At 38.2% G+C, this 23,687-nt stretch overlaps 1 protein-coding gene across 8 annotated transcripts in view; it reads left to right on the top strand.

Annotated features, from left to right (window-relative positions):
• Positions 1-18,625, top strand: part of LOC103788723 (uncharacterized) — a 29,665-nt gene extending 11,040 nt beyond the window's left edge. For 2 of the 8 annotated variants that reach the window (XR_013528443.1, XR_013528441.1), the window contains 5 exons: positions 4,806-4,920; positions 8,127-8,269; positions 11,908-12,105; positions 13,978-14,039; positions 15,169-15,566. Coding sequence is in view for 4 of the 8 variants with exons in the window: in XM_008983508.6 (XP_008981756.1) it covers positions 4,806-4,920; positions 11,908-12,105; positions 15,169-15,280 (425 nt within the window). In the remaining 4 variants the exon portion in view is untranslated. Of the gene's footprint in view, positions 1-4,805; positions 4,921-7,843; positions 8,076-8,126; positions 8,270-11,907; positions 12,106-13,977; positions 14,040-15,168; positions 15,567-16,556; positions 16,652-17,002 lie in introns of those variants that run through there. The other 6 variants (XR_614712.6, XR_013528442.1, XM_008983509.6 and 3 more) reach the window with 6 other exon arrangements.
• The last annotated feature ends 5,062 nt before the right edge of the window (positions 18,626-23,687 follow it).

Here is a 23,687-nt window from a genome sequence, read left to right as displayed (position 1 = left end):
ATTGGTTCTGCTTCTCAGGAGAACCCTGACTAATAGACATACCCAGGGACACTGTCTCACTTGTTATCTGGGTATTCCTTAATTCAGTCAAGTTGATATCTAAAATTAACCATCACGCTAAATAAATCAGGTAGTCTCTTTTTACATTTTCACACGGCAGTTTAAATTTGATAGAATAACTGTTTTTGCTATTACTGTTTTATTCTATCAGATTGTATAAGGGTAATAGTATAACAGTATGAATAATTGCTCTCTGCAGTCATTGATATACCTAATGTTTGATTTCAAGTGGCTTTCAATAGATTATAAATTCCTAAGAACAGAAGCCATGTGTCTTTTTTTGCATCCACAAAAGCCAATGAAATATTAGACATAATTCCTGCTTCAATGAGTGTTTAGTCTCTAGGAAACAAATATCTTGGCTATCTTCCATCTATATTATTGGACTTGTAGTAATATTGTATATTGTATAATTTTACTGATTTAGGAAAAGTGGCTTTAGATTCACTTATCTGCCCATTTCCCCTCTCAGAGGATCCCCACTTGATGCTTGTCTTCTTTCGTTCAAACTCAGTTGGCAAAGGAAGGGGAGAACTAAAACAGCATAATTTTCTTATACTTTGAGTAAAATATGTTCTTATGCTTTAACTCTGTCAGCTCTATTTGCAGCCAAGCACTGCCTCCTATTTTTAAAATGTGAGTAGATAGTACTACTAGGGATAAATTAGAGTCGTCCTTTGGGTACCTTAGAATTTTTTTTCCCCCAAGAGTGAGAAATTGTGAGGAATTAGAAGAGAACAACACCAAGAGAAGTGGTGGCTCAGTGTGTCGCATGTGTAAGGAGTCCTCCAGCAAAAGGAAAAAAGAGCTATGTCACAGATTAAAGCAGCAAGGATTTAATTTAGTCCCTCAGCTTCAGTGCATGAACAAATCATCTTGAGGTGTATGAAAAGTCAGATTCCTGGGTCCTACTCCCAAAGAATCTGCTGTAGTTAGTAAGGCACAGAGCCCAGAATCCAGATTTGTGAAAAAATGTCACAGGGAATTCTGTTGTAGATGATTTGAAGGCCATCGTATGAGAAACACTGTTTAAGAGGTATGAGGAAAGGAAGAGGATAAGGAAATCTGAATAGAAAGTGAAAAGACTGATGAGTAAAAATGCTGACATGAGTGTGTGTATGCAGGGGCAGGTGGTTGATAATTGTGGCTGTCACAGAGAGGCAAAAAGAGATTGTATTCTGAGCACAAGTGCTGGGTTGAGGTTTAGAGAGAACTGCAGAAATTGGATATGACGAGAAAATAAAACGTGAGAGTAAATTGAAAATGAGCTTGTGCAGAGAATGTCCAAAGGTCTCCTTCTCTCCCTGACATAAGTGACCAGGTTATGTGCTGAGGTCATCACTCAGCAAAACCAATCCCACGTAATGACCATGTGGCCATTCATGCAGAAGACATCATTGCTCTGCAGAGATGAAAGTGCATTTTCCTTCTATAGATCATTAACGACACCCAATCTCTTGTAAGTCACTGGTCATAAAAGGACCAGAACATGATCATGGGGATGGAAAACACTCGAAAAATCCTATCACCTCAAACCAGGGTGAAAATAGATGTCCCTCCTTCATTGCTCTCAATTTTGTTTAAGTTTGTTTTGTGGCATGGAGAACAAGTGCTTTTCAAAAGCATTTTGAGAAGAATTACCCTGTTTCCAGATTAGATCTTGAAACACCCATCAAGGCTACTTCAGTTGATCTCAATTGCCTCAATTGTACATTCAGGAAGAGTTCATAAAAAAGGAAAGGTTATCTGGTGTGTGATAAACAGCGATCGCTGAAAGCTTCGATTGCCAGATCAAGGCAGACTTAAGTTTTCACAATTAAATAAAGCAAAAGAATAAACTGCTGGCAGAATTCTTGTAAAGAACAGATTCTTTCCCTTCAAAAATATCCCAGAAAGTTAATTCAATGACTGCTATTTTGTGTTACAAATCCAGTAAGGACACAAAGAACAGGCTGAGAGGGAGCAAGCGAAAGCCAGCATCCCTGAACTGTCAGATTTTCCAGACTGTAGTTCAGCTGCTAAGATATATCTTAAATTACCATCATGCTCGAGGGAAAAAAAAATCAATTTAATTCAACTCCTTACAGTGGAAGTGAACTTTGGCCTCCAACTTCAAAGAAAACTTTGAAAGCTACTTTAAAAAGAAATAATTAAAAGAGCAGAAGATCAATAACACTCAAACAATACAGGGAAGAGTTTAATAACTCTGGGTTATCTGGTGCACAGAGAAAGCCACCAAATTTGAAGTGGGGGTGGGAAAAGATAATACAGCCTGAAGGTCTCCCTGGTCAATTAGGTGATCATTCCAGTTTTCCACTTCTGTGATTTTTTAAATCCAATCACCCTCATCAATGAAGAAGAACATTTCCTAACACAAGGATATTTTATTTGTAAGTTGAGATACTGCCTCATTCAGGGTCAAAGGATTTCCTGGGTGATAATAGCAGAGTTCATTATTAGAGAAATGACTGAAAGGGAAGGCTACGCTCTGACCTCCACGTGCCCCTGAGGGTAAGAACCGATGTTTGTGCCAAAATAAGGAAATATCGGACTTTCTCTTTTTGCCTTCCATAAAGTCTTCACAGATGAACTTATTACTTTTTATCTTTTTTGAGACAGAGTTTGGCTCTTGTTACCCAGGCTGGAGTGCAATGGCACGATCTCAGCTCACCGCAACCTCCGCCTCCTGGGTTCAGGCAATTCTCCTGCCTCAGCCTCCAGAGCAGCTGGGATTACAGGCACGTGCCACTATGCCCAGCTAATTTTTTGTATTTTTAGTAGAGACGGGGTTTCACCATGTTAACCAGGATGGTCTCGATCTCTTGACCTCGTGATCCACCTGCCTCTGCCTCCCAAAGTGCTGGGATTACAGGCTTGAGCAAAGTTTGTTTTTGATGTCCTCAGTGTCCTTTTTTTTTTTTTTTTAATTATTCTTTTACCTTTGAAATGAGGGGAGTCACGCATTCCAGAAAAGCAGAGTAGGGAAAGTGCATGCAAATGGTGCCAGGTGTGACTCATAGAAATACACCATGATCGAGCTGGTAGGAAACTGAAGTAATTTAGCGTGGGGTTGCTTTTAGGGGCCTGGTTGTCATCATATCTGAATGAAGTTTGCTGGGGAAGCACACTAGAGAGTGTCGGGGACTATGGCAATAAAAAAGCCTATATTGGCCTTGAAGTACTGGAAATCAGTATTTTTATAAAGCACCATGAATGTCAAACATGTTTTCTCACCAAATTCAGTTCTTGGTCAGCCCTTGATTCAGGCCTTCCCCCTATTTTTTTGCCGACATGGAAAACTAAAGATCAGGAAATTAAAATTAGTCATCTGGAGTCCCACATTTACCTACCAACCAATTTTAGACTGGAAACAGGACATTCTTTCCCTATCCCTGAAAGTTTTGTGAAAACCTTACTTGGAGGATGATAATGTTGGAAAATAGTGAGAAGTGAGTTCAGAAATGGAAATTGAGGTAAGATTATGGAAAGCCTTATATGACAAACTAGGATTTGTAGGCAAGAAGGAATTTCCGAAGTGTTTTGAGTAGCAAGTCCTATGATAGAAGCTATGTTTTAGCAAGGTTGTATGGTAATGTGTGCCATTTATATCAGAGGAGAGAACATTGCAAGCAAGAAGTTTCAAGAGAAAGTAATTACACTTTAAGTAGGAAGACATGAGAACCTAGACATTGAAAAGGAAGGGACTAATTCTCAAACGGAAAACTGCTAGGATAAGGTGACTTATTGAATTGAGAGACAAAAGAGAAAGAAAATAAGGAGTGACTTTGCAATCCCCAAAGAGAAAATTATATGAAGATTAAATCACTGTACTAGTAATTGTTCTCACTTGACTGGGCTAGAAATATTTATGTAGGGTTAAAAGTCAATTCTACATGTTGACTTTTTTTTCCTACCATTAATAGAAGCAACTCCCCTCTCCTTTTAATGGTCCTAGAAAGAAATTATCTGTGAACCTTGAAATATATGCCCAGAATTTAAGGCAGGTATATAAAAAAGGGATATTTTATATTTTAATTAGTGATGTGCTAAATCATATTTTAAAATAATCTATGAGTGAAATTTTAAGCCAAAGACAACTCAGTCATCTGCAGAAACAGACCATGGATAATATAAAAAAGAACAATTTAAATCTAAATCTATAACCCCAGTTTTTCAAAACTATATTTTCATTTTTTAAAAAATGCTTTTTAAAAAGCAAAGCAGATGAAAAAGAAAGTTGATGATTTGTTTCATATTTCCTCTTTTTTGTGTCACTCATCTTGTTCTAAGAGGGCTGGGTAGTAAGCCTCTCATGCACAGCCACAGGCTCCTGCAGCAGAAGGATAATGAGAAAACTGAGTGGTTTAGATATTTAATAGTCATCTTTTGATTAATTTATTATTGTCATAACTGTGAATCTGGTTTCGTGTTGTCAAATTAAAGGTTTAGCTCGATCTTCCTTAGAAGATAGAAAAGTTATTTGGCAAAAGTTTTTTTAAAAAATGACTTTCAACCATTAGGAAATGAAAAACATGGTGGAGTCCTGGATCCTTCCTCCAACCAGGTTAGGGAGACAGGAGTGGGCTAAATCACTTTGTACTGCTCACACTATGTGGGTCAAATCATGTTTCCACCAGACCCGATATCTAGTGGGAGTTTCGAATAACTGGCCAAACATGAAGTGAAGATGCCGGTCCTGCCCCCTAACCATACTTCCAAAATCTCACCTTGTGGTTCTTATCTAGGACCTTCTGAAGAAGAACACCTTTTCAGACAGCTAGAGTGTAACTTGCCCCCAAGGAAAAGAGTTCTTGAAAAAAATGGGAAACATGGCTACAAGAAAACTGGGAAGACTGTAAGGTGAGAACTTTAAAAAAAAAAAAAGCTTATTTTTTCACTGACTTTTTTTAAGGTATACATAACAAAACTTTTAGCATCTCTTCAGAGCTTTCTCTAAAACTCAGTGTTTGGGCTTCTCTATTACTTCTTCCTCCCTTCTTTTCATCATGTTATGCCACATATTTTCTAACCTTTATTTTAACCTGATATTGCTAAAATTTGACAAAAAGTTTAAAATACTTGAGAATAAAATTGTTAATTTTTTTTTAAAAAAAGGCAAATGTTGGACAATCCATATCAATGAGTTTATGATGCAATCTGGAATCCTTTGAACGATGCATCAGGATGAAACTTTTGAGCAGCCAGCTCAAACAAATCTATCCTGGAACAAATCAAATTTTTTCACCAGTGAGGGAGCCGGATTGTTATTTCCAGGTGCTGAAAATCACCCTGCTGACTGAGCCACAAGCACTGAAACATCCCCTCCAGTTAGTCAACCTGACCAGTAAAAAGTTGTGGCGCTGTCACTACTTCAAGCTTTTTTTTTTTTTTTTTTTTTTTTTGAGAGGTAGTTTCGCTCTTGTTACCCAGGCTGGAGTGCAATGGTACGATCTTGGCTCACTGCAACCTCCGCCTCCTGGGTTCAAGCAATTTTCCTGCCTCAGCCTCCCGAGTATCTGGGATTACAGGCACGCACCACCATGCCCAGCTAAGTTTTGTATTTTTAGTAGAGAGGGGGTTTCACCATGTTGACCAGGATGGTCCCAATCTCTTCTTGACCTAGTGATCCACCCGCCTCGGCCTCCCAAAGTGCTGGGATTACAGGCGTGAGCCACCGCTAATTCCAGCTGGATCAAATCATGCTTAGGGAGAGGACTGAAGAGTTAACTGGGAAAGACAGGTGTTGCTGGCAGTTAAAAGAATAAGTCAACTATTTTGCAACAGAGTGAGAGGCTGATATTTTTGTATCAAGGGATAGAATTATACTTGAAAAGTTTAAGAAGCTTTCCAGAAACGAAACAGTTTAAAACTCTTTGTTGGCAGACTCCATGTTTGGATCCCCTTCAACCAACACTCCCTTGGTAGAAGCCGTTTTTCCCTCTCCTGGATTTCCCCTCTGGGGTCCCCTTCCACACACTCTCATGGAAGCCTGTCTTTCCCTCCTAAACTCCATCTCTCTTTATTCCCTTCCACTCAGTGTGGAAGCTGCTTTCCTCTCCTGGATGCCATCTTTGTGGATTCTCTCGCTCAGTGTGAGAGTCAGCGGTTTCTCTCTCCTTCTCCTTTTTCTCCCCCAAACGACTTTCTACAAAAACAAACAAACAAACAAAAAACAAAATAAACAAAAAAAACTCTTCGTTGAGGACTCTTGATGCCTCCTTTGCTTCACAGACTGATATACCATAGAATTATAAAATTAGGGGATAAGAAGGAGCTTTAGAGAGGGTCTGGTTTAAATTTCTTGTTTTTAGAAAGGAAAAGGAAATCCAGAAAGAAAACTGTCTTGCCCAAAGTTACATAATTTTTCAGGGAATGGGGAAAAAAATGGAATACCATATCCCAGTATGGTTCTGTCTTTTCAAATTAAATTAAGTTATTCATATGTAATGAAGAGATACAATCTAATAAAAATGTAAACAACGCATCTACTTATTTAAAAAACTTAAACAACATACCTAAGGCCCCGACTCTATTCCTAGACTCTCTTTAGGAGAGGTCATTTTGGTGTTTATCGAGGCCAGCTCGGTCATAGGAATCCCCATCCAGGCAGCACTGAAGGTATTGAGAAACAGACATAGAGACAGAGTGCAAAGTGGGACGTTTAGAGCACTACTAACCTTCCGAACTGACAGCCTCAGGAGCTAACAGCCTCGAGCAGATGCTGACCCACGTAGTTATTTTCTCTCAACAGGTGATTATTATTAACAAGCAGGTTTTCTGTGTTTTCTCATAGACCCAAGATAAATTAGGCAGGCAGCTGGTACCTGCCTACCACTGATCAAAGGCAAACCAGAAAGCATTCTCCATGAGGGAGCCACGGGGGCAGCGTCACATATCCTGTGCTTAAAGAACTAGTTTAACTGGTGTATGATATAAATATACTGTTTACTACTTTAGAATGCCCTAAGCAGTTTTCCACTTGGGGGGCTGGCTCAGTTTTCCTTGCCATCGTTCTCAGTAAACAATATAATTCATCACACATGTTAGGACTTGTCCCAGCAGGGGTTTATATGCATTCCTTCATTATACTTGCAATTTAAACCTTGGGTATACTTTAAGGTAAATGGAGCCTTGCCAATAAATTCATAGAAAAATTAATTGTCCTTTCAATAACCATACTCTAAGAGAATGGCTAAATAAACTCTAACCCATCATAGAAAACTTAGTTGGGAAATAGTGATAAATTAAAAAAAAAGTTTCTGAGGAGATGATTTTAATGTATAGGTAATACACAAAAACTTTTATCATTTTTCAAGTTTTATTTTAAAATAAAGACCTTCATAATCTTTCTAAAAATAATGTCTGTATTTCCTTAAAAACAGCAATTGTTTGACTCAAATTTTTTAAAAAAAGGATTGTCATTCTATTCAATAATTATTGACAGAAATTGATGGTATAATATGGGAAAAAATTTAAGTTGACTTTTAGGAATGCATTTTACAAGAGCAATGCAACCACTGAGAGCGGTAGCAATGTGTTTTATACCAAAGTTTCTGATGTTAAAAGTGAAAATAAAATATTCACTATCTTTGAAGCACACCAAATCATTTTAAAGTACGTGTCTCTAGTTAATTTAAACAAAATCACAGTTTTCCTTTTTCAAATGATGTTATCTTACTCTGAAAGTTTTATAAATGTGATTTCTGAGATTTTCAAGTGAGGCTAATGATTACTGATCGTGTAAAGCAGTCAGAAGTTCATCTCTTCCACTCTACACCCACAGAACATCTCAGAATCTGCTTGAGAATCCTGTTCTTCCTCCATACACCCTGGGAACCCTCCCAAACCCTGTATGCTGCTCAGTAATGCTGATCAAGATATTCCCCCTCCCTGTCTTGAGAATTGCTACAACATAATTGTGTTTGGATGTATAAGTACTCTGGAGGACCAAAAAAAAAAAAAAAGGTTTAAAAACTACTGGTATAATTAATATGTACAATACATTTTAAATGAATAAAGTTGACAAAAAAAACCTTATATTTTTCTTTTTATTGGTTTTTCCTCAGAACTTGAACATTTTATTTCAGGATCTGCGGGATCCTTACCAAGTTGAAAATTTTAACAGAATTCTTAGAAGACTAATTCGAGTTGTAACCCTCTGGTTAGTGGATAATTCACTGGTGGACTTAAGTGCCGTAAGATTGCCAAGGTATCTGCTCTGTAGCACGTGCGGTTACAAGGTTAAAGTCTTTGCTATTTAGATGCATGTGATCGTTGGCTGTACATACTGCACCTGGACTGCAGGGTCCAGCCGTGCTGAGTCTAGAGGGTATTCTCTGCAGGTGCGGAGATGAGAGACTGTAGAAATAAAGACACGATGCGCCGAAATCAAGAGAAAAGGAGTTGGGCCCAGGGGACCATTACCACCAGTACACGGAGACTAGTAGTGGCCCCGGTGCCTGGACACTCTGACTTTTAATGGGTACAAAACAGGGGGCAGGGTAGGTAGAGTGAGTCTATTGAGAGGGTCAAGCAAATCACGTGTCTAAGGAACGGGGGCCCAGGGCTTGCAAGTAGCCGAAGCAGCGGGCAGCGAAATGCAGTTTATGTTATACCAGTCAAGTAAGAACAAAGGCTTCAAGAATTATGCTCCTTCTTGCTATCTACAAAAGAAGAACAGGTGCAGAAGCAGGGCGTGAAAGCAGACACAGGTGTAACCAATACAGCACAGCACCACATAGAGACAAGCCCCAGGGTAGCTGCGGGTTGGGCTGAGAGGTATCAGTCCTCCCACAAGAGCGTGGGGAGTGGAGCGTTCTCCGACTCTCCCAAGCACAGGGAAGTTCTCTTCCAAGGTCAGCTGAGCAGCGGGTGCTTCCCCAAGCACTGGCGCTACCGCAGAGATTTTAGATGCCCTCCAGCAACCCTTATGCGGGTGTGACAGAGGGCTTGGTTTCACATTCAACAGGTTGTCCCTGCTGATGGCCGCCAGTCCATGTTGGACAGGTATTAATGCTCTTGCCTCGTGGCCACATTCCATAGTGTCCCCTATCAGTCCCTGACCACAGCAACTCGAAGTTCCTAGATAATCATGCTTAAAGTACAAGAAGGCTTTAATCAAGGCTTAATGCTCAATAAGATTAACATCTAATCACTCTTGCTGCTTCTTCCTAAACAGAAACTGGCCGAGGCTTAGTCTCCTGCTTTGGCACCTATGAGACTTTCCATCCACACTGGACCTATGTGGTCAGGTCTAAAGGTGACACTTTGCACTACAGTGGCACCTTTGGCAAGGCAAAAAGAGAAATTTATGTATCAAAATGTCCTACTTTAGACGGAAACATCTATTTTTTCAAATTAATATTTTATTACTAAATTTTAGGAAAGTTATTTGAGCAGAAAAGTTTACCATTTTCCTTGTGTTATAAACTGGAAAATGCAATTACATTACATATACATTATGGTTGTAAGATGGTAATATTTAGTCATATTTTTTTGAACACCTATGGGGAAAGACTTTAGAAGGTAGTTAAGAATAGTAGGCATCAGGGTAACATTCTGTTATTGGAGTGGAGGCTGGTTATCAGATTAAGGACAGAAATAAACTAAAACTAAATATATATGTCTATAGACTCTTTGGTCTCTCAAGGATTCCAAACTCATATTGTTAAAAATAATCTCTTTCTGCTCAGGGATTGCTTGAGAATCCTTATTACAGAGAGCTGCTATTTGCTTCAGCAGGCAGAATGGGTAGGTGGGGTGAGCTTTGGCGGCAATGAGAAGAGCCAACAGAGGTCCTCAGGAATGAATTAGATGAAGGAAATTGAGCATCCACAAAAAAGAAGGGTAATTTCTAGAGCAGGTTAAGCTACAATTCTGACCATTGGCTGAGAGGTCACAGAACGAGGCCATTACAGCTGTACACAAGGGGCAGCAGACAGGAAGTGCCAGGACATGCAATGTGCCTGCATTTCCTCACCTTCAGTCATTTTCAAAGCCCCTTTGAAACTTTAGACACACTTACATAGCATTTGAATTTACTTCTGCTCTTTTTAAATAACCAATATAAAAATACCCAAATAAAATTTATCAAAAGAAACTTTATATTACTACCATAAATTTAAAAATCAGTATCACTGATATTCATTTATTCAGTATTTCTTTTTTCTTTCTTTCTTTTTTTGGCTAGACTCACTTCTAGGTATTGGGGATACAATAGTGATGCATTACTTATGTTTTGATAATGCATATTTAAATACACATTATAACATTTAAACACATAACAAAAATATATTATTAGTCACAAGTGCCCATAGTATATTTTAGGAACATTGAACTAGAAGATTATTTACCTGTAATATTTGAAGTTCCTTTGATCCAGATCAATAAGCTTTTCAAATTTTTACTATTTTATTTAAAAAAGAAAAATCACAATCATTAAAAGACTTGACCCAGTTTCAATGTTCTCTAGATGCATTTCTTGGTTATTCTTTTCTTTAGAGGTAAGATTTATAATATAAAATTATACAATTGCAAATCAAACTTTACAACTGCCAAATCAACTTATTAGGGAAGAAAAAATCATGGATGCATGTATATTCAAAGCCTCCTTTCCTTATCTCCAGAGAAAGTTGTGCCACCACCCACTTGCTTTGCCCTGCTTCTCTCCCCTAACATTTCCTATTGACTGGGCAATCTATGATGTGGTGAATCTGAGACACTGAAAGGATAAAAGGATACCCATCAAAAAGTGAGAGCATGGCTGGTGAACAAGAAAATAGCAGATTGCAGAGGAGAATGGGGAGAGAGGCAGCGGGGCAAGAACTTCTTGGACTGGGTTTTCAATGAGAAATTGTCATAGTACTGAAGTGTTCCTGAAGTCTATATGAAGTCTGGAAATAAGCAGAAGTCAAAAGTTATCAAAGGTCAGATGAGATCTATATAAAATATACATATGGAGCGGGACTGAAAAGAAACAAGAAAAATAAAAGTAATAGATACAAAAAATTACAATGACATCTGAGTGGTTCAAAGGGATTTTTTTCCCCTAATCCCTGTGTATTGCAATCCTCTCTTTACAGAACCATCTTTCCCATTAGCAATGACCATTTACCAAGCGTCTTTATGGGGCCCAAGACAAATAAATATGTACCCTGTATTTACCTCATGATATTAAATCCTAACTTATACAGTGTCAGTGACAGATTTTGAATTATTTTCTCTATTTGCACAGTCTTGTACAGTTATAGTTTTAAGGCAAAAATATTGAGAAGCAATATCTATCAGGAAAATGTATTAGGTTTAAATGCCTAACACACCACTTTTTAAGAAATTTTTGGTTTTCTTTTATATTAAAAATGCCTCATCTGATTTAAAATGCTGGTTTCTCAGTATAGACTTTTTTTTAATTACAGAAAATTTAAAAAGTTCTCACTACTTAGAGACAGTATTCTTCACAAGGTATTATTTTTGTGTGTGTCTACTTTTGTATTGCTGGGATGATATGCAGCTATTCATCCTTTTCATCAGGATATATCAAGAATCCACCATGGGCCAAGTCAAGTCCCAAGCATATTCATTAGAAAAGAAAGCAGATTCCTATGCTCCACAAGTTAATGGTCTCATGTATCTTGCTTATTTTCTCTTAATATTCTACTATAAATATTTCTCCTCTTTTTGCAAACCATATTTGTCACACAGTTTGCATGTGACCATCATGTCAGTAACATCATTGTTACTCCATTGAGGAGTTATTGTCTAGAGGAGGCATGCTAGTCCTGTGTTGGGTTTGGTAGTAACCATTCTCTTTAGGAGACAAGTAACAAGATGTTTATGTTTTGTATCCAGCTGCAGAATTTTAAACATGAGCAAAAACCATCTCACATCTTTCAAACAATTGCCAAGGATACCTCAGATACAGCATTTATTCTTGGCCAAAAACCACATTGAGACTCTAACTGGACTCTCCAGTTTACGGTGCACTCCACTGGAATCCCTTATTCTCAAGAGGAACCCCTGTGAGTTCCACCAAAATTACAGGAAGCGGTAAGGCCCCAAACACCCTAAGTCACCTTTTGCACCTCATTGAATATTATATTTTTAACTATATTTTAAAATATTGTTTCTCTGCTGCTCGAATTTACCCAGCAAACAGTTATAGAATCTACTCTACGTTGAACACTTCATGCTTCTGATCTCATCTAAAGACTTTTGAACTAACCTTTCTTTATCTTTTAAAAATTTTATCTTAATACACTCTTTTTTCTTGGTTAATTAATAGTTGCTGTAAGATTTTTAGGCTCCTTCTGAAATGACTTTACCTATACAAAGATGCTTAATTTTAGACTTTCAAATTCCACACATTTTGTCCCACATGCTTAATAGATACTTTGTCTTTTAAAGAATTATACATATATATGTATATTTTATTAAGTTCTCTGTGACAATTTTATAAATTGTTAATTCTCTGGTTTTACTTTCACTCTTCGGCCCCCAAGGGCAACATTAAGTGAATACAAAGAATTCAGTTTACTCCAGTGGTTGAAAGAGCTCAAAAACCTGCCAAGAAGAAACCATTTTTATTACTTTGTCACAACTGGGAACATTCCTAATGATAATAATGGAATCTAAACCTTGAAGTGTGCACCCAGTAATATGCCCACCTATTTATCTCCAGCTAATTCCCAGCACCACTAATTAGTGTACTTAGGGGAATTAAAAGGATAAAAAGAAGCAACTGAATTCTACAACTTGTATTTGCACCCATATGACTGCAGGTCATCTCCCCTCACAGTTGAATCTGTCAAACAAAGAGTTAGATCATCTCCAGGGTCGATTTCTATTCTATGATAACAATCATTTGTTTACTTCCATTTCAGTAAAAGACATAGTTTTCACCATCTTGTTTTCTCACACTGCTCTTTTCCCATGAACAGCAACTATATTCCAGAAGCCTATGTGGTGTTAGACTTCACCGCCTGATGTACGAGGAACACTTGTCAAAATAGAAATTCTAATCTCTGTTGTTACATGAATCTCATTACTGCGATTGTCTCCCCTATGACTGTAGTCAGGAAGCAAAATTTCATGTCTGTGATAATAAATTCTTAAACTGCTTTCACATAACAGTGAAAAGTAGCAGCACAGTTGCTACAATATTGAGCTAATATTTAACCATAATAATATTTGGAGGTTTAAAATTATATTTTCTATAATCAGAGGAGGTTAAGCTGGACATTTCAACAATCATTCATAAGAAAGCACATTCCTAGTCATAAAAATAATTTAATAGTATTGTATTTCAGTTTTGTTAATTCATATGTGGGGTTTTATAAAGCATTTTGTTCCCAGCTCAGCCACTTGCCTCTCTTCAAAGAATGCCTTACAATAACAGTATTAAAATGAATTGTCTGAAATCTGATATGCCCTGAGGTCTTACTGTAATTCTGTCTACAAAATTCATGATGTGGTGTAGAGTTATGAAGGAATGAGGAATATAATGAGGTTCTTCTGTTTTTACAGTATTAACTCTATTGGATTAAGTCCAAGGTGTATATAGTTGACTTTGAAGTTATACAAAGCCAGGTTATATTGACTTAGGTAGGGCAGGATTGTGTTGAACAGAAAGATGGGGTCATTTTAAAGTATGAGGAAAAGGTTTAAGCATCCACTCCTGCTAAGGAACTGAGCTGAAGTCAGAAGTTCATTCAAGTATGAGTTCAGTTACCAAGCCAAAAATCCATACCGTGAAGACGGTAACAGCATTCATTCTGTCACTGGGTATCTGTGTGGAGGATTTGGGCCAGAGTGTCGGGTGACTCTTTTTACACACCATGCTCAGAATTATTTGAAGCATAAGCTTTTCTTGATCATCATCACTTAGAATTGTGACTGCTTTCCCCTCCTCCTTTGTTTCAGATCCTCCAATAAGAAGACAGCACAATTCAAAAGAGAAAGGACTTAATGATAGAGCTGATAGTGTAAGTCCCAGTAGGTTAGAAGGTGGCCACATTCCTGGGACACCTACAGGCAAACTTCTCTAACATTCTCCAGAAGTCAAACATGATATTAGTTCATTATAGCTTGACTTAAAAAAAAAATCAGTGGCTAGAAATTCTTGCCAGCTTAGTCTGAATTTTGACTAGATTTTAATATTTGCTTTGTCATCTAGAGGCTTTATGATTTTGAATAAGTTACTTAAAATGAGGGATAAAAACCAATCTGACAGAGTTGTTGTGAGGATTAAAAGAGATGCATAAGAAGTGATTAATGTTAAGAAAATCATGCAGCCAATGGGAACTTTCAAGGAGGTCAGCACCTTCATTAGTTGACTTAGCATATCTGCTAGGAGGTTTCAGTATCTTTCATGCAGGCAAATGCAAATGCCATAGATTTCCCCCAGCCTGAGCTCTCAGAATTCCCAGATCTAGAAAAGCTTTTCATTCTAAAGAAAATGCTGCTTTTTAACACTGCTATATATATGACCACTGTTAACTGGATTGACCTGAAGGATCTCTTTCTGAACATAGAAGTGACTCCCTAAATTTGAAATATGAGCTTTAAAAGTTCTCTCTTTCAGGATAAAATAAAGCACAATATTATTTCCCACTCCCACTTTGATATTTACCAGCCAGAATTCTTCTTTAACTACCACTGAATATCATGGGCTTGCTTTACTTTCTCTCTCTTTCTAAACTTTTAACTTTATAATGAGCACATATATCATGATCTTATTTTTTCTTTTATGGTTAGTTGGCTAAATCCACTTACTGATTTTTTTTTCCTTATAAGATTGTAAAAACTGGAATGAAATTCTCTTATAAAATCAGACTGTAGGCAGTTCCACTTCTCTGGTCAATATTTACCACTTGCTGAAAGATATATTAGATCCCTGAAAGGGCAAGCTATGACAGGGTCATCAGTTCAATTGACTGAATAATACTTCATTTTAGCTCCACTGCAAAGATAAGCAACACAGAATGAAGTGATTGCCATTCATCTTCCTTATAACAATAGGCAAAATCCATTCACATATAAAGAGAATACGTGAAATAAAATGCTTTTGTTCAATATAGTTTTTTTGTTTTTTTTTTTTGACTTTTGCTTTAGAGTATTCTCCTGTTTGCCAAACTTAAAAATGCTGGATGGAATCTTGAAGCTACAAGAAGATTGCTCATCACCAGAAACCAATATTTTTTCCAAAATATGTGTTGTATCCTAATGCAGTCTGTATAGAAAGAAAGTAATCATCACTGTCGCTAAAAGCTAATAAATACAGGAAATGCATGATTAAATATTGCAATTTATTTTATATGTATATCTTTTTGCTTTTCTAAATCAAAGTAGGAAAATGTTTTCTGAAAAGGACCAGATGGTAAATATTCAGGCTTTCTGGCCCATATGGCCTGTGTCAACTATTCAACCCTGCCATGTAGTGCAAAAGCAGCCATTGATGATATGTAAATGTATGGACGTATCTGTGTCTCAATAAAACTTTATTTACAAAATGATGTGGCAGGCTGTAGTTTACTGAGCTCTGTTCTAAATTTTAATGTCACATGGTTGATTGCACTATTCACCAATATTCACATGCCTTCCTTGGAAGAGGGGTATGATTCCTTCACTACTGAAGTTAGATATGTCAAGAGACTTGCTTTACTGGTAAAATATAAATGAATGCGTTATAGTTCACTTTCAGGCAGAAAATTTTGAGAAATAGTTTATGCTTTGTCACACTTTCCTTCATTGTGTCATACCAGTGGGCAAATTTCCAGATCAAGGCCTGTTTCTCCAGCTAGGTCCTGAGGTAAACCTGGCGCGGAGCAGAGCCACAGCCATTCTATAAAAGATGGATATTTAGAGGTAAACCTTTGTTATCATTTGATGTTGCACCATAGCCTACCCTCTCCCTGCTAACACAGCTCCTTAAATTTAGGGACTGCAACATAACTCATTCAATGATGTGTTTTTCCCCTGAAATAGGATAACAGGCACTCAAAATGTTGAATGAATGAATAAATGTCTATTATAGGAAATCATTAATGAGTGGCAGAATTACCAGGTGGGATACAACTTCAAAAGTTTAGGTAAAATGAATACCACATGTCTTATTTATAAGTTGGAGATAAACATTGGGTCTCATAGACATAAAGTTGTCATCAACAGACACTGGGGACTACTATGGGTTGGAGGAAGAGAAGGGGAAAAGGACTCAAAAACTAGCTATTGGGTACTACACTCGGTACCTGGGTGACAGAATCATTCAAACCTCAGCGTCATGCAATATACCCAGGTAACTAACTTATACATGTACTCCCTGAATCTAAAATAAAAGTTTAAAAGAAAGCTTAGGTGAAATATATTAAAAACTTTAATTAGGGCAACAGTGTTGGAAATAGAAACAAGTTATAAGGGCATAGGAAATTTGACAGTTATTATAGCCAACAAATTATTTGATTGTTTAAGCTACTTTATGTTGGGTTATCTGTTTCTTGCAGGCAAAACATTCTAACTGACAAGAAAATCATGGGTTTTATACATAGAGGATAACAAGTGCTGAGTTACTTGGCTATGAGGAAGGCTAGGCTCACTGGTAAGGGTCTTAAGATGTCTATCACGCTGCTTCGAAGATATGTGTTGATGTTGCAATCTGATGTTCTGCAAGGCTGTATGAGCAGTGTAGCCGAAGTTGGTGATACCTGTCTATGCCATAGGAGAACTGATTAGGAGACCTGTGAACTAACTAACATCAAACCCCAAAGTTGAGTTTGTCTACTCACGGTAATGGTGGTCATTCTACCAGTCATCAGTGGTGACCCATAATGACATATCCAATAATGGCATTGCTGTAGTTTCTAGTATGTCTGCTCACTTGACCTTTGTAGTACTTTCTTGCACCGTCTATAATGCACAGAGGTCTAAGCCACTCTCTCCATGGTTTTAGCACACCAGAAGATGTACAGTGCTGGAGAATGCAGGAATTTTTTTATAAATCCGCAATCAAGCTGTATTTGTGGAAATTTTGTGCATAGGTGCCAAAGATGGCTGGCTTCTGACCAACTCTATTTAACTCGACTGAACTACACCAAGCTCTCATCCTAAAACTTATAGTTACATCCACCCTTCTGAAGTATTTAACTACTCTCCAATACACAGGAGGTAATAGGTATAAAAGGAATGTGCATGTGTAACTTAGCATCTCGTATCTAATTTTATGTCCCAAGTTCATTTTTCTCCTGAATGGCCCATGTGTACCAGGTGCAGGATTATCCGGATGGCTCAGTTCAAAACAGTTTCAGGGAATAAGCTGTGTAGGGGATACAATTTTCTGAAAGAGCAACATAATGTGAACAACTCCTTTGTTAGAAAATAATTTCTGTGACAGAAAGCCTTTCCGTTCATGAAGAAAACTTATAAATCAACAAGCCTAGCTCCTCACCAGCTCCAATGAATTCTTGCATCAATTAGCTCTGCAATATCCAATAAAGGACTTTCCAATTGTCCTTTGAATAAAGTGAGGTATTAGAAATAGATCTAAGGAAACTACTTTTAATTCTTCCTAATCTTCAGGGAGTTCTTCCTAATATTGAGCTGGTATCTACCTTCTGCAACTTTCGACTAATTATTCACATCTCTCAAGTGATTATAATTAATTCCATCGTATAGGGATTTTTTTTATCAGCTTCCAGGTTTTTGAAAATACCCAGATATTTTCTCTTATATTCCAATGAAAATGCAAATGGGTAAAGTAGGAGTCTGTGGGGTGAAGAGGTGGTGGAAGGGTAGGGGAAAGCTAATGAGAAATAACCAAAGCAAGAAAAAAGAATTTTATTTTCTTCAAGTTCTTTATACATCTGAAGTGGAAGATTACTACAATAAATTCCCCATAGCAAATTTTAAAAATTAAGTTAGCAAGCTTGCTTTTTAATTTCTTTAGAGGCCAACTACTTTTAATTATTATTTCTTTCCAGAATAGAATTATCACTAATTGTCATTATAATACTAAACTATGTTAATAAATGCCTACTTTTTTAAAGGCTAATTGCAATCATGAAACCAAATATCTAATTAGTTTTAGAGCTTTGGAGCAGATGTATTAATATTTGAATCATTCAGGTGTATATTTACTTATCTGCTTTTTTTTTCTCTTCAAAATAAGTATTGTATGTGTTCTGTTTATAATTTCTAAATGGTCATTTCAAAACTGATTATTGTACTTTACTCAAATCCTAGTGAAATTTGTTGCTTAAAACAATCTTCATTTTCCTATAAACTCTCATTGTCGTTGAGCTATATATATTTTATGGCAATTTTTACTTCACACTTTATATGCTAGTTATTTTTGGCAGTGACTACTACAATGCAAGTTTTTTCAAGGGCAGATTCATCTTAGTTCTTTATACTCCTCAAAAAATCAGTGTTTTTCTCAATGAGTATTGAGTAGATGAGTGAAATTTGAGTGTATAACTTCTTGAAATTATATTTCTGGAGCTGGACAACTTTTTAAAAATACATATCATGAGTCTAAAAACATAAGTTACATGGCTAAAAAAATATTTCGTGAAAACCAAACCTCTCATGGAATCATGAACTTATCTATGGGACACAGGTTAGCCTTAGGGTTGCTCTGGTCTTCTTTTTTCCTCCTTCTCATGACCAAATCAGCTCAATAGTCAGCAGTTCTGTCCTTCCTCTCCTTCTTCCATCCAAGAAGCTAGAGCTGAACTGCTTCACTGCTTGGCCACTGATTGTTGACATGCTGAGTTTTCCACAGGTGGAGTTTTCAAGAGGGCTTTGATTTTGCTTTTCCCAGGTTTCCTTCCTCCACACGTGAAAAGTGGTAAGAGTATCAGCTTTCTCTCTATCTCTGCCTCTGCCTCTGTCTCTCTCTCTCTCTGTGTGTCTCTGTTTCTGTCTCTGTCTCTCTCTGTCTCTCCCTCTCTCTCTCTCTCTCTCTCTCTCTCTCTCTCTCTCTCTCTCACAGACACACACACACACACACACACACACACACACACACACACACACATTCTTTTTTCTTCCACGTTCCTGCACGCAGGAGACCTTGCCTTAATCTTGGAAAGTCTACAGCAAGTGGTCTAGGCTGACTCACTGCTAGGCAAATGGAGCAAAAATTCTTTTCTGCTTTTTTGTCTCCATGTCTTCCGGAGCTGGCAGATACAGCTTTTGTTCTATAGGAGTGACTCTTTCTAATGTCAGCTCACCAGGATGATGGTGGCTCTTGCATATTCTTTAGATATGAGTTCTATTGAATTTCAGCACAATTTACCAGACTTTGTCAGTGGCTTTTGGAGCAGCAAAGACTTAATTTTTAATAAAGTGTTATTTTGTTTAACTGGTCATTGTCATCTTCATTTATCTCTTTCCAGAAAATTGTGAGAGGTATTTTTCTAGGGAAAGATTTTGGTATTCCCAAGTCCTGTGGCTAAAATGTCATGCTCATCTCACCTTCTCTTAATATTAGAATATGTGGTTACATATAAAATACAAATATGCTGATAGTTTCAAATTGAACATTCTATCTTATTTAACTTAAATCAAAACCTACTATTAACCATCAAAACAATATATTGAATAAGTCTCATAGATTCCAGTCATCTGGATTCTCAATCTATTGCCAGTCTGGTCTTAGATAGGTTAAAGATCCCCTATGCGTATTGCATTACACAGAAAACTAACAATATAGCAATTCCTTGTTGCCCAAATGAAGAATTAAAATAAGGAACAAATATAAATGTATCTTTACTGTCACACAGAGCTACAAAATGCAAGCAACTGAATATTGGTCTGTATTATTCAGAGTAATTATAGTCTCTTCTTTTGGCTTTCTAAAATAAAAACAAAGACACAGTAAGTGACCACTGAGTAAAAGATCTAAGATGGCTTTCAAATGAATTTGTATTAAGTATCCACAGAGTATATTGTCCATTATATTTTAGAAGTAAAACCCATTTTGATGAAGAATTGTTTTAAAACGTTATTTCGTTTTTGCAAGTAAATCACCTGTTCAATGATTACAGATATTTTCTCTGCTATTAAAATCATTATCCATCCATAACACATTTTAAGAAATCTTTATGTCTTTTTCTCTCAGTAAATTACCATGCATAAACACAAAATAACTCTCTGGTGAAAGAACATAAATGTGTATGGAGAAAATTAATTTTATTATGTGTTATTGTTTTAATATTCAAAACTTTGGGGGATAGTGTTCGGTAGAAAGTCCCGCCATCTTTCCCCCAGGTTTCTTGCCCCCACCCTCCCCCCAGGCTTCCTGCTGCCCTGAGAAAAGCCCGCCAAGCCTCGGCCTATCCTGAACCGACACGTAACCCTTTGAGCCACCTCAGCAGTCTGCCCAGAGACGGACAGCCTATCCTAAGCTCCTACGACACTCCGCCAGCCCTGTGTCCATGCCCCGTCCACCCCCCTATAAAACCCTCCTACCCTAGCTGCGCAGTCACAGCCAGCCCCGATCTCCTTCCTTTCCTGGCCTGCCCGCTGGTCCCAATAAACCTGAACTCGGCTTCCAACTCTCGCTCGAGCTGTTACTTGGGATCGGGTACCGGGCAGGGGTCTACAAGGGGGTCGCACAGATAGTATCTGCACATCTCTGCCCACACTCTGCCATATTGAACTCTCCCTAGCTCTTCCATCTACACAAGAGACACTACGTAATATAGCTCTGATTGAAAAAGCTGTAGCAGCAGGCGAGCTGTTAGATATGAATCAGATACTTTATTTTTTACAGATATCTATATTTTCATAGATAAATATTTTCCAAGGGCAACTAACATTTCGTTAGCAGCTACAATATTCAAGATGCTGGGCTAATCTTTTTAGATCCTGTGCTATTCTCTATGTAACTTCTCTCCCTACTTAAAAAAAATTCTAACAGTAAATAAAGCTTTCGGATGAGTGGACCCTCGTGTTTTCCCTCTGGTATACAAAGTTTTCTCCTATAAATCATTTTGCACTTCGACACTAAAATCCACCTGGGAGCAGATATTCTTCTTCCTTGAATTTTGGCTGGCACACAACAGAAAAGAGAGAGTAGGAGGTAGGCTTGGCAGAAGTGTGACAGTTAGGTAGCTAGCAGTATGAGTGGGCCAGGAAAGGCCTCCCTCCACCCCACCAGGAATGTCAGGCAACCATCAGCTGATGGTGAGGTGGCAGGCGATTGTCACACTACCTCTCTAAAATAATAATTGGTTGTAGCCAGTGCCAGGGCAAGGCAGTTTCCCAACAGATAAAAATACCTGTTACTAGTGATCAGCAGCTTCCCAATAAGATCTCAGGAACTGGGTGAGTGGGCTCGAGCATGTGCATTAAGAGGCAACATGGTGGTATTTAACTAGTACACGACCTTCCAGGGCATTTCACTGGAAGAGGGAAGAACACCTTAGGGGACTACGTGTACAGCTCCAGTAAACACACTGCTCATGCTCACCTCTCAAGTACTACCAGGCTGCCGTGTATGCAAACAGCTTATGGCATGGGAAGAATAAAAGGAAATGGGATGTAAGACACTGGAAGTATGCCAGCATATAAAACCGCAAGTCAAAAGCTCAAATTCCACACTTGACCACCAAGATGCCCACTTGGCCTTCTTTCAATTCTACTTTAGTTTCTTTTTATTCTTGTTCTTTAGCTTTTTAATAAACTCCCACTCCTGCTCTAAAACTTGCCTCCATCTCTTCTTCTGCCTTATGCCCCTCAGTTGAATTCTTTCTTCTGAGGAGGCAAGAACTGTGGTTGCTGCAAACCCATATGGATTTGCCACACGTAACAGAAGCGCCACTGGGCATATACTAGGTGTGATGGTTAATTTTATGTATCAACTTGATAGCGCAACTATACCCAGAAATTTGATCAAACATTATTCTGAATGTTTCTGTGAGGATGTTTTTTTGGATGCAGGTTACGTTTAAATTGGTGAGCTTTGAGTAAAACAGATTGCTCTATGTAATGTAGGTAAGCCTCATCCAATCAGTTAAAGGCCTGAAGGAATAATACTTCCCCTGCACCCTCTTCCTCCTGTATGAATAAACTTTTCTTAGAAGCTGGCCTTTGGACCGAACTGCAACATTGGCTCTTCCCTGGGTCTCCTCTGCCCACTGACCCTGTAGATTTGGGATTTGCTAGCCTCCATAATCGCATGTGCCAATTCCTTAAAAACTTGTCTCTCCCACTCTCTCTTCTCTCTTCCCTATTGCTTCTGTTTCTCTGGGGAAAACTAACTAATACATCAGGTAGCCAGCCTACGACACGCATCTTTTGTTTGCTTCCAGTATTCTCTAAGAAAGTAGTCATATTAATGTTTTACCCTCATTTCTGTGTAGTTGGAGATTCCTCTTTCAACACAGCCTGATATTTTCCTCTTCTGTGGCTCACTTATACTCCATGTTTGAGGCCAACAGCTTTTGACTTTTGATACTAGAAAGAAAGATTTTGGAATTTAGAAAAGCCTTTTCTCTCTCAAGAGCCTTGCCCTTGCCATTGAAAGTCTAGCTTTCAAATTCTTTTTGCTAAACACTTTTTAAAGTCTATTTTGAAAATCAAAGGTGAACAATGACTTTTTTGCCCTTGGTTTTTTCTCTATCATACCCTAAGGCGATGGATGCTTCAGCACCGTCACTTAGAGAGCAAAGGCGAAAAAACCGGAATCCATTAGCTAATATTTGTAAATATTTTTACTCTGCAAGAGAGGGGCATAAAATGCAATTCTCAGCCCTGGCTTCATATTAGAATCATCTGAGTAGCTTTTAAAAGTATCAATGCCCGGCCGGGAGCGGTGGCTCAAGCCTGTAATCCCAGCACTTTGGGAGGCCGACGTGGGTGGAACACCATCCTGGTCAACATGGTGAAACACCATCTCTACTAAAAATACAAAAAATTAGCTGGGCATGGTGGTGCGTGCCTGTAATCCCAGCTACTCAGGAGGCTGAGGCAGGAGAATTGCCTGAACCCAGGAGGCGGAGGTTGCGGTGAGCCGAGATCGCGCCATTGCACTCCAGCCTGGGTAACAAGAGTGAAACTCTGTCTCAAAAAAAAAAAAAAAAAAGTATCAATGCCCTACCCACACTCCAGAGATTCTGATTTAATTGGTCTAGAGTGAGGCTCAAGTGTTACTATTTTGCTAAGCCTTTCAGGTGATTTTTGTGTGTGTGTGTGTGGGGGTGGGAGATGGAGTCTTGCTCTGTCACCCAGGCCAGAGTACAGTGGTGTGATCTCGGCTGACTGCAACCTCTGCATCCCGGATTCAAGCAATTCTTCTGCTTCAGCCACCTAAGTAGCTGAGACTACAGGTCTGCACCACCATGCCTGTCTAATTTTCGTATTTTTTAGAGACAGGTTTCATCATATTAGCCAGGCTGGTCTCGAACTCCTGACCTCGTGATCTTCCTGCCTCAGCCTCCTAAAGTGCTGGGATTACAGGCTGGCCCCTTCAGGTGATTCTAACGTGCAACCAGGTGAGGGAACCACTGGTGTAGAGGGAAAGACACTGAACAGGCTCTAGTGCCTCGTGTTGCCATGAAGTAGCAGAGAGAGTCAGAGGCATTGGCTTCATCTATCTGTATTCAGTTTGCTCATATAGAAAACATAAAGTT

The sequence above is a fragment of the Callithrix jacchus genome, chromosome 17 (assembly GCF_049354715.1).
Source record: "Callithrix jacchus isolate 240 chromosome 17, calJac240_pri, whole genome shotgun sequence".
Lineage (NCBI taxonomy): Eukaryota > Metazoa > Chordata > Mammalia > Primates > Cebidae > Callithrix > Callithrix jacchus.
This window is presented reverse-complemented; position numbering and strand designations above follow the sequence as displayed.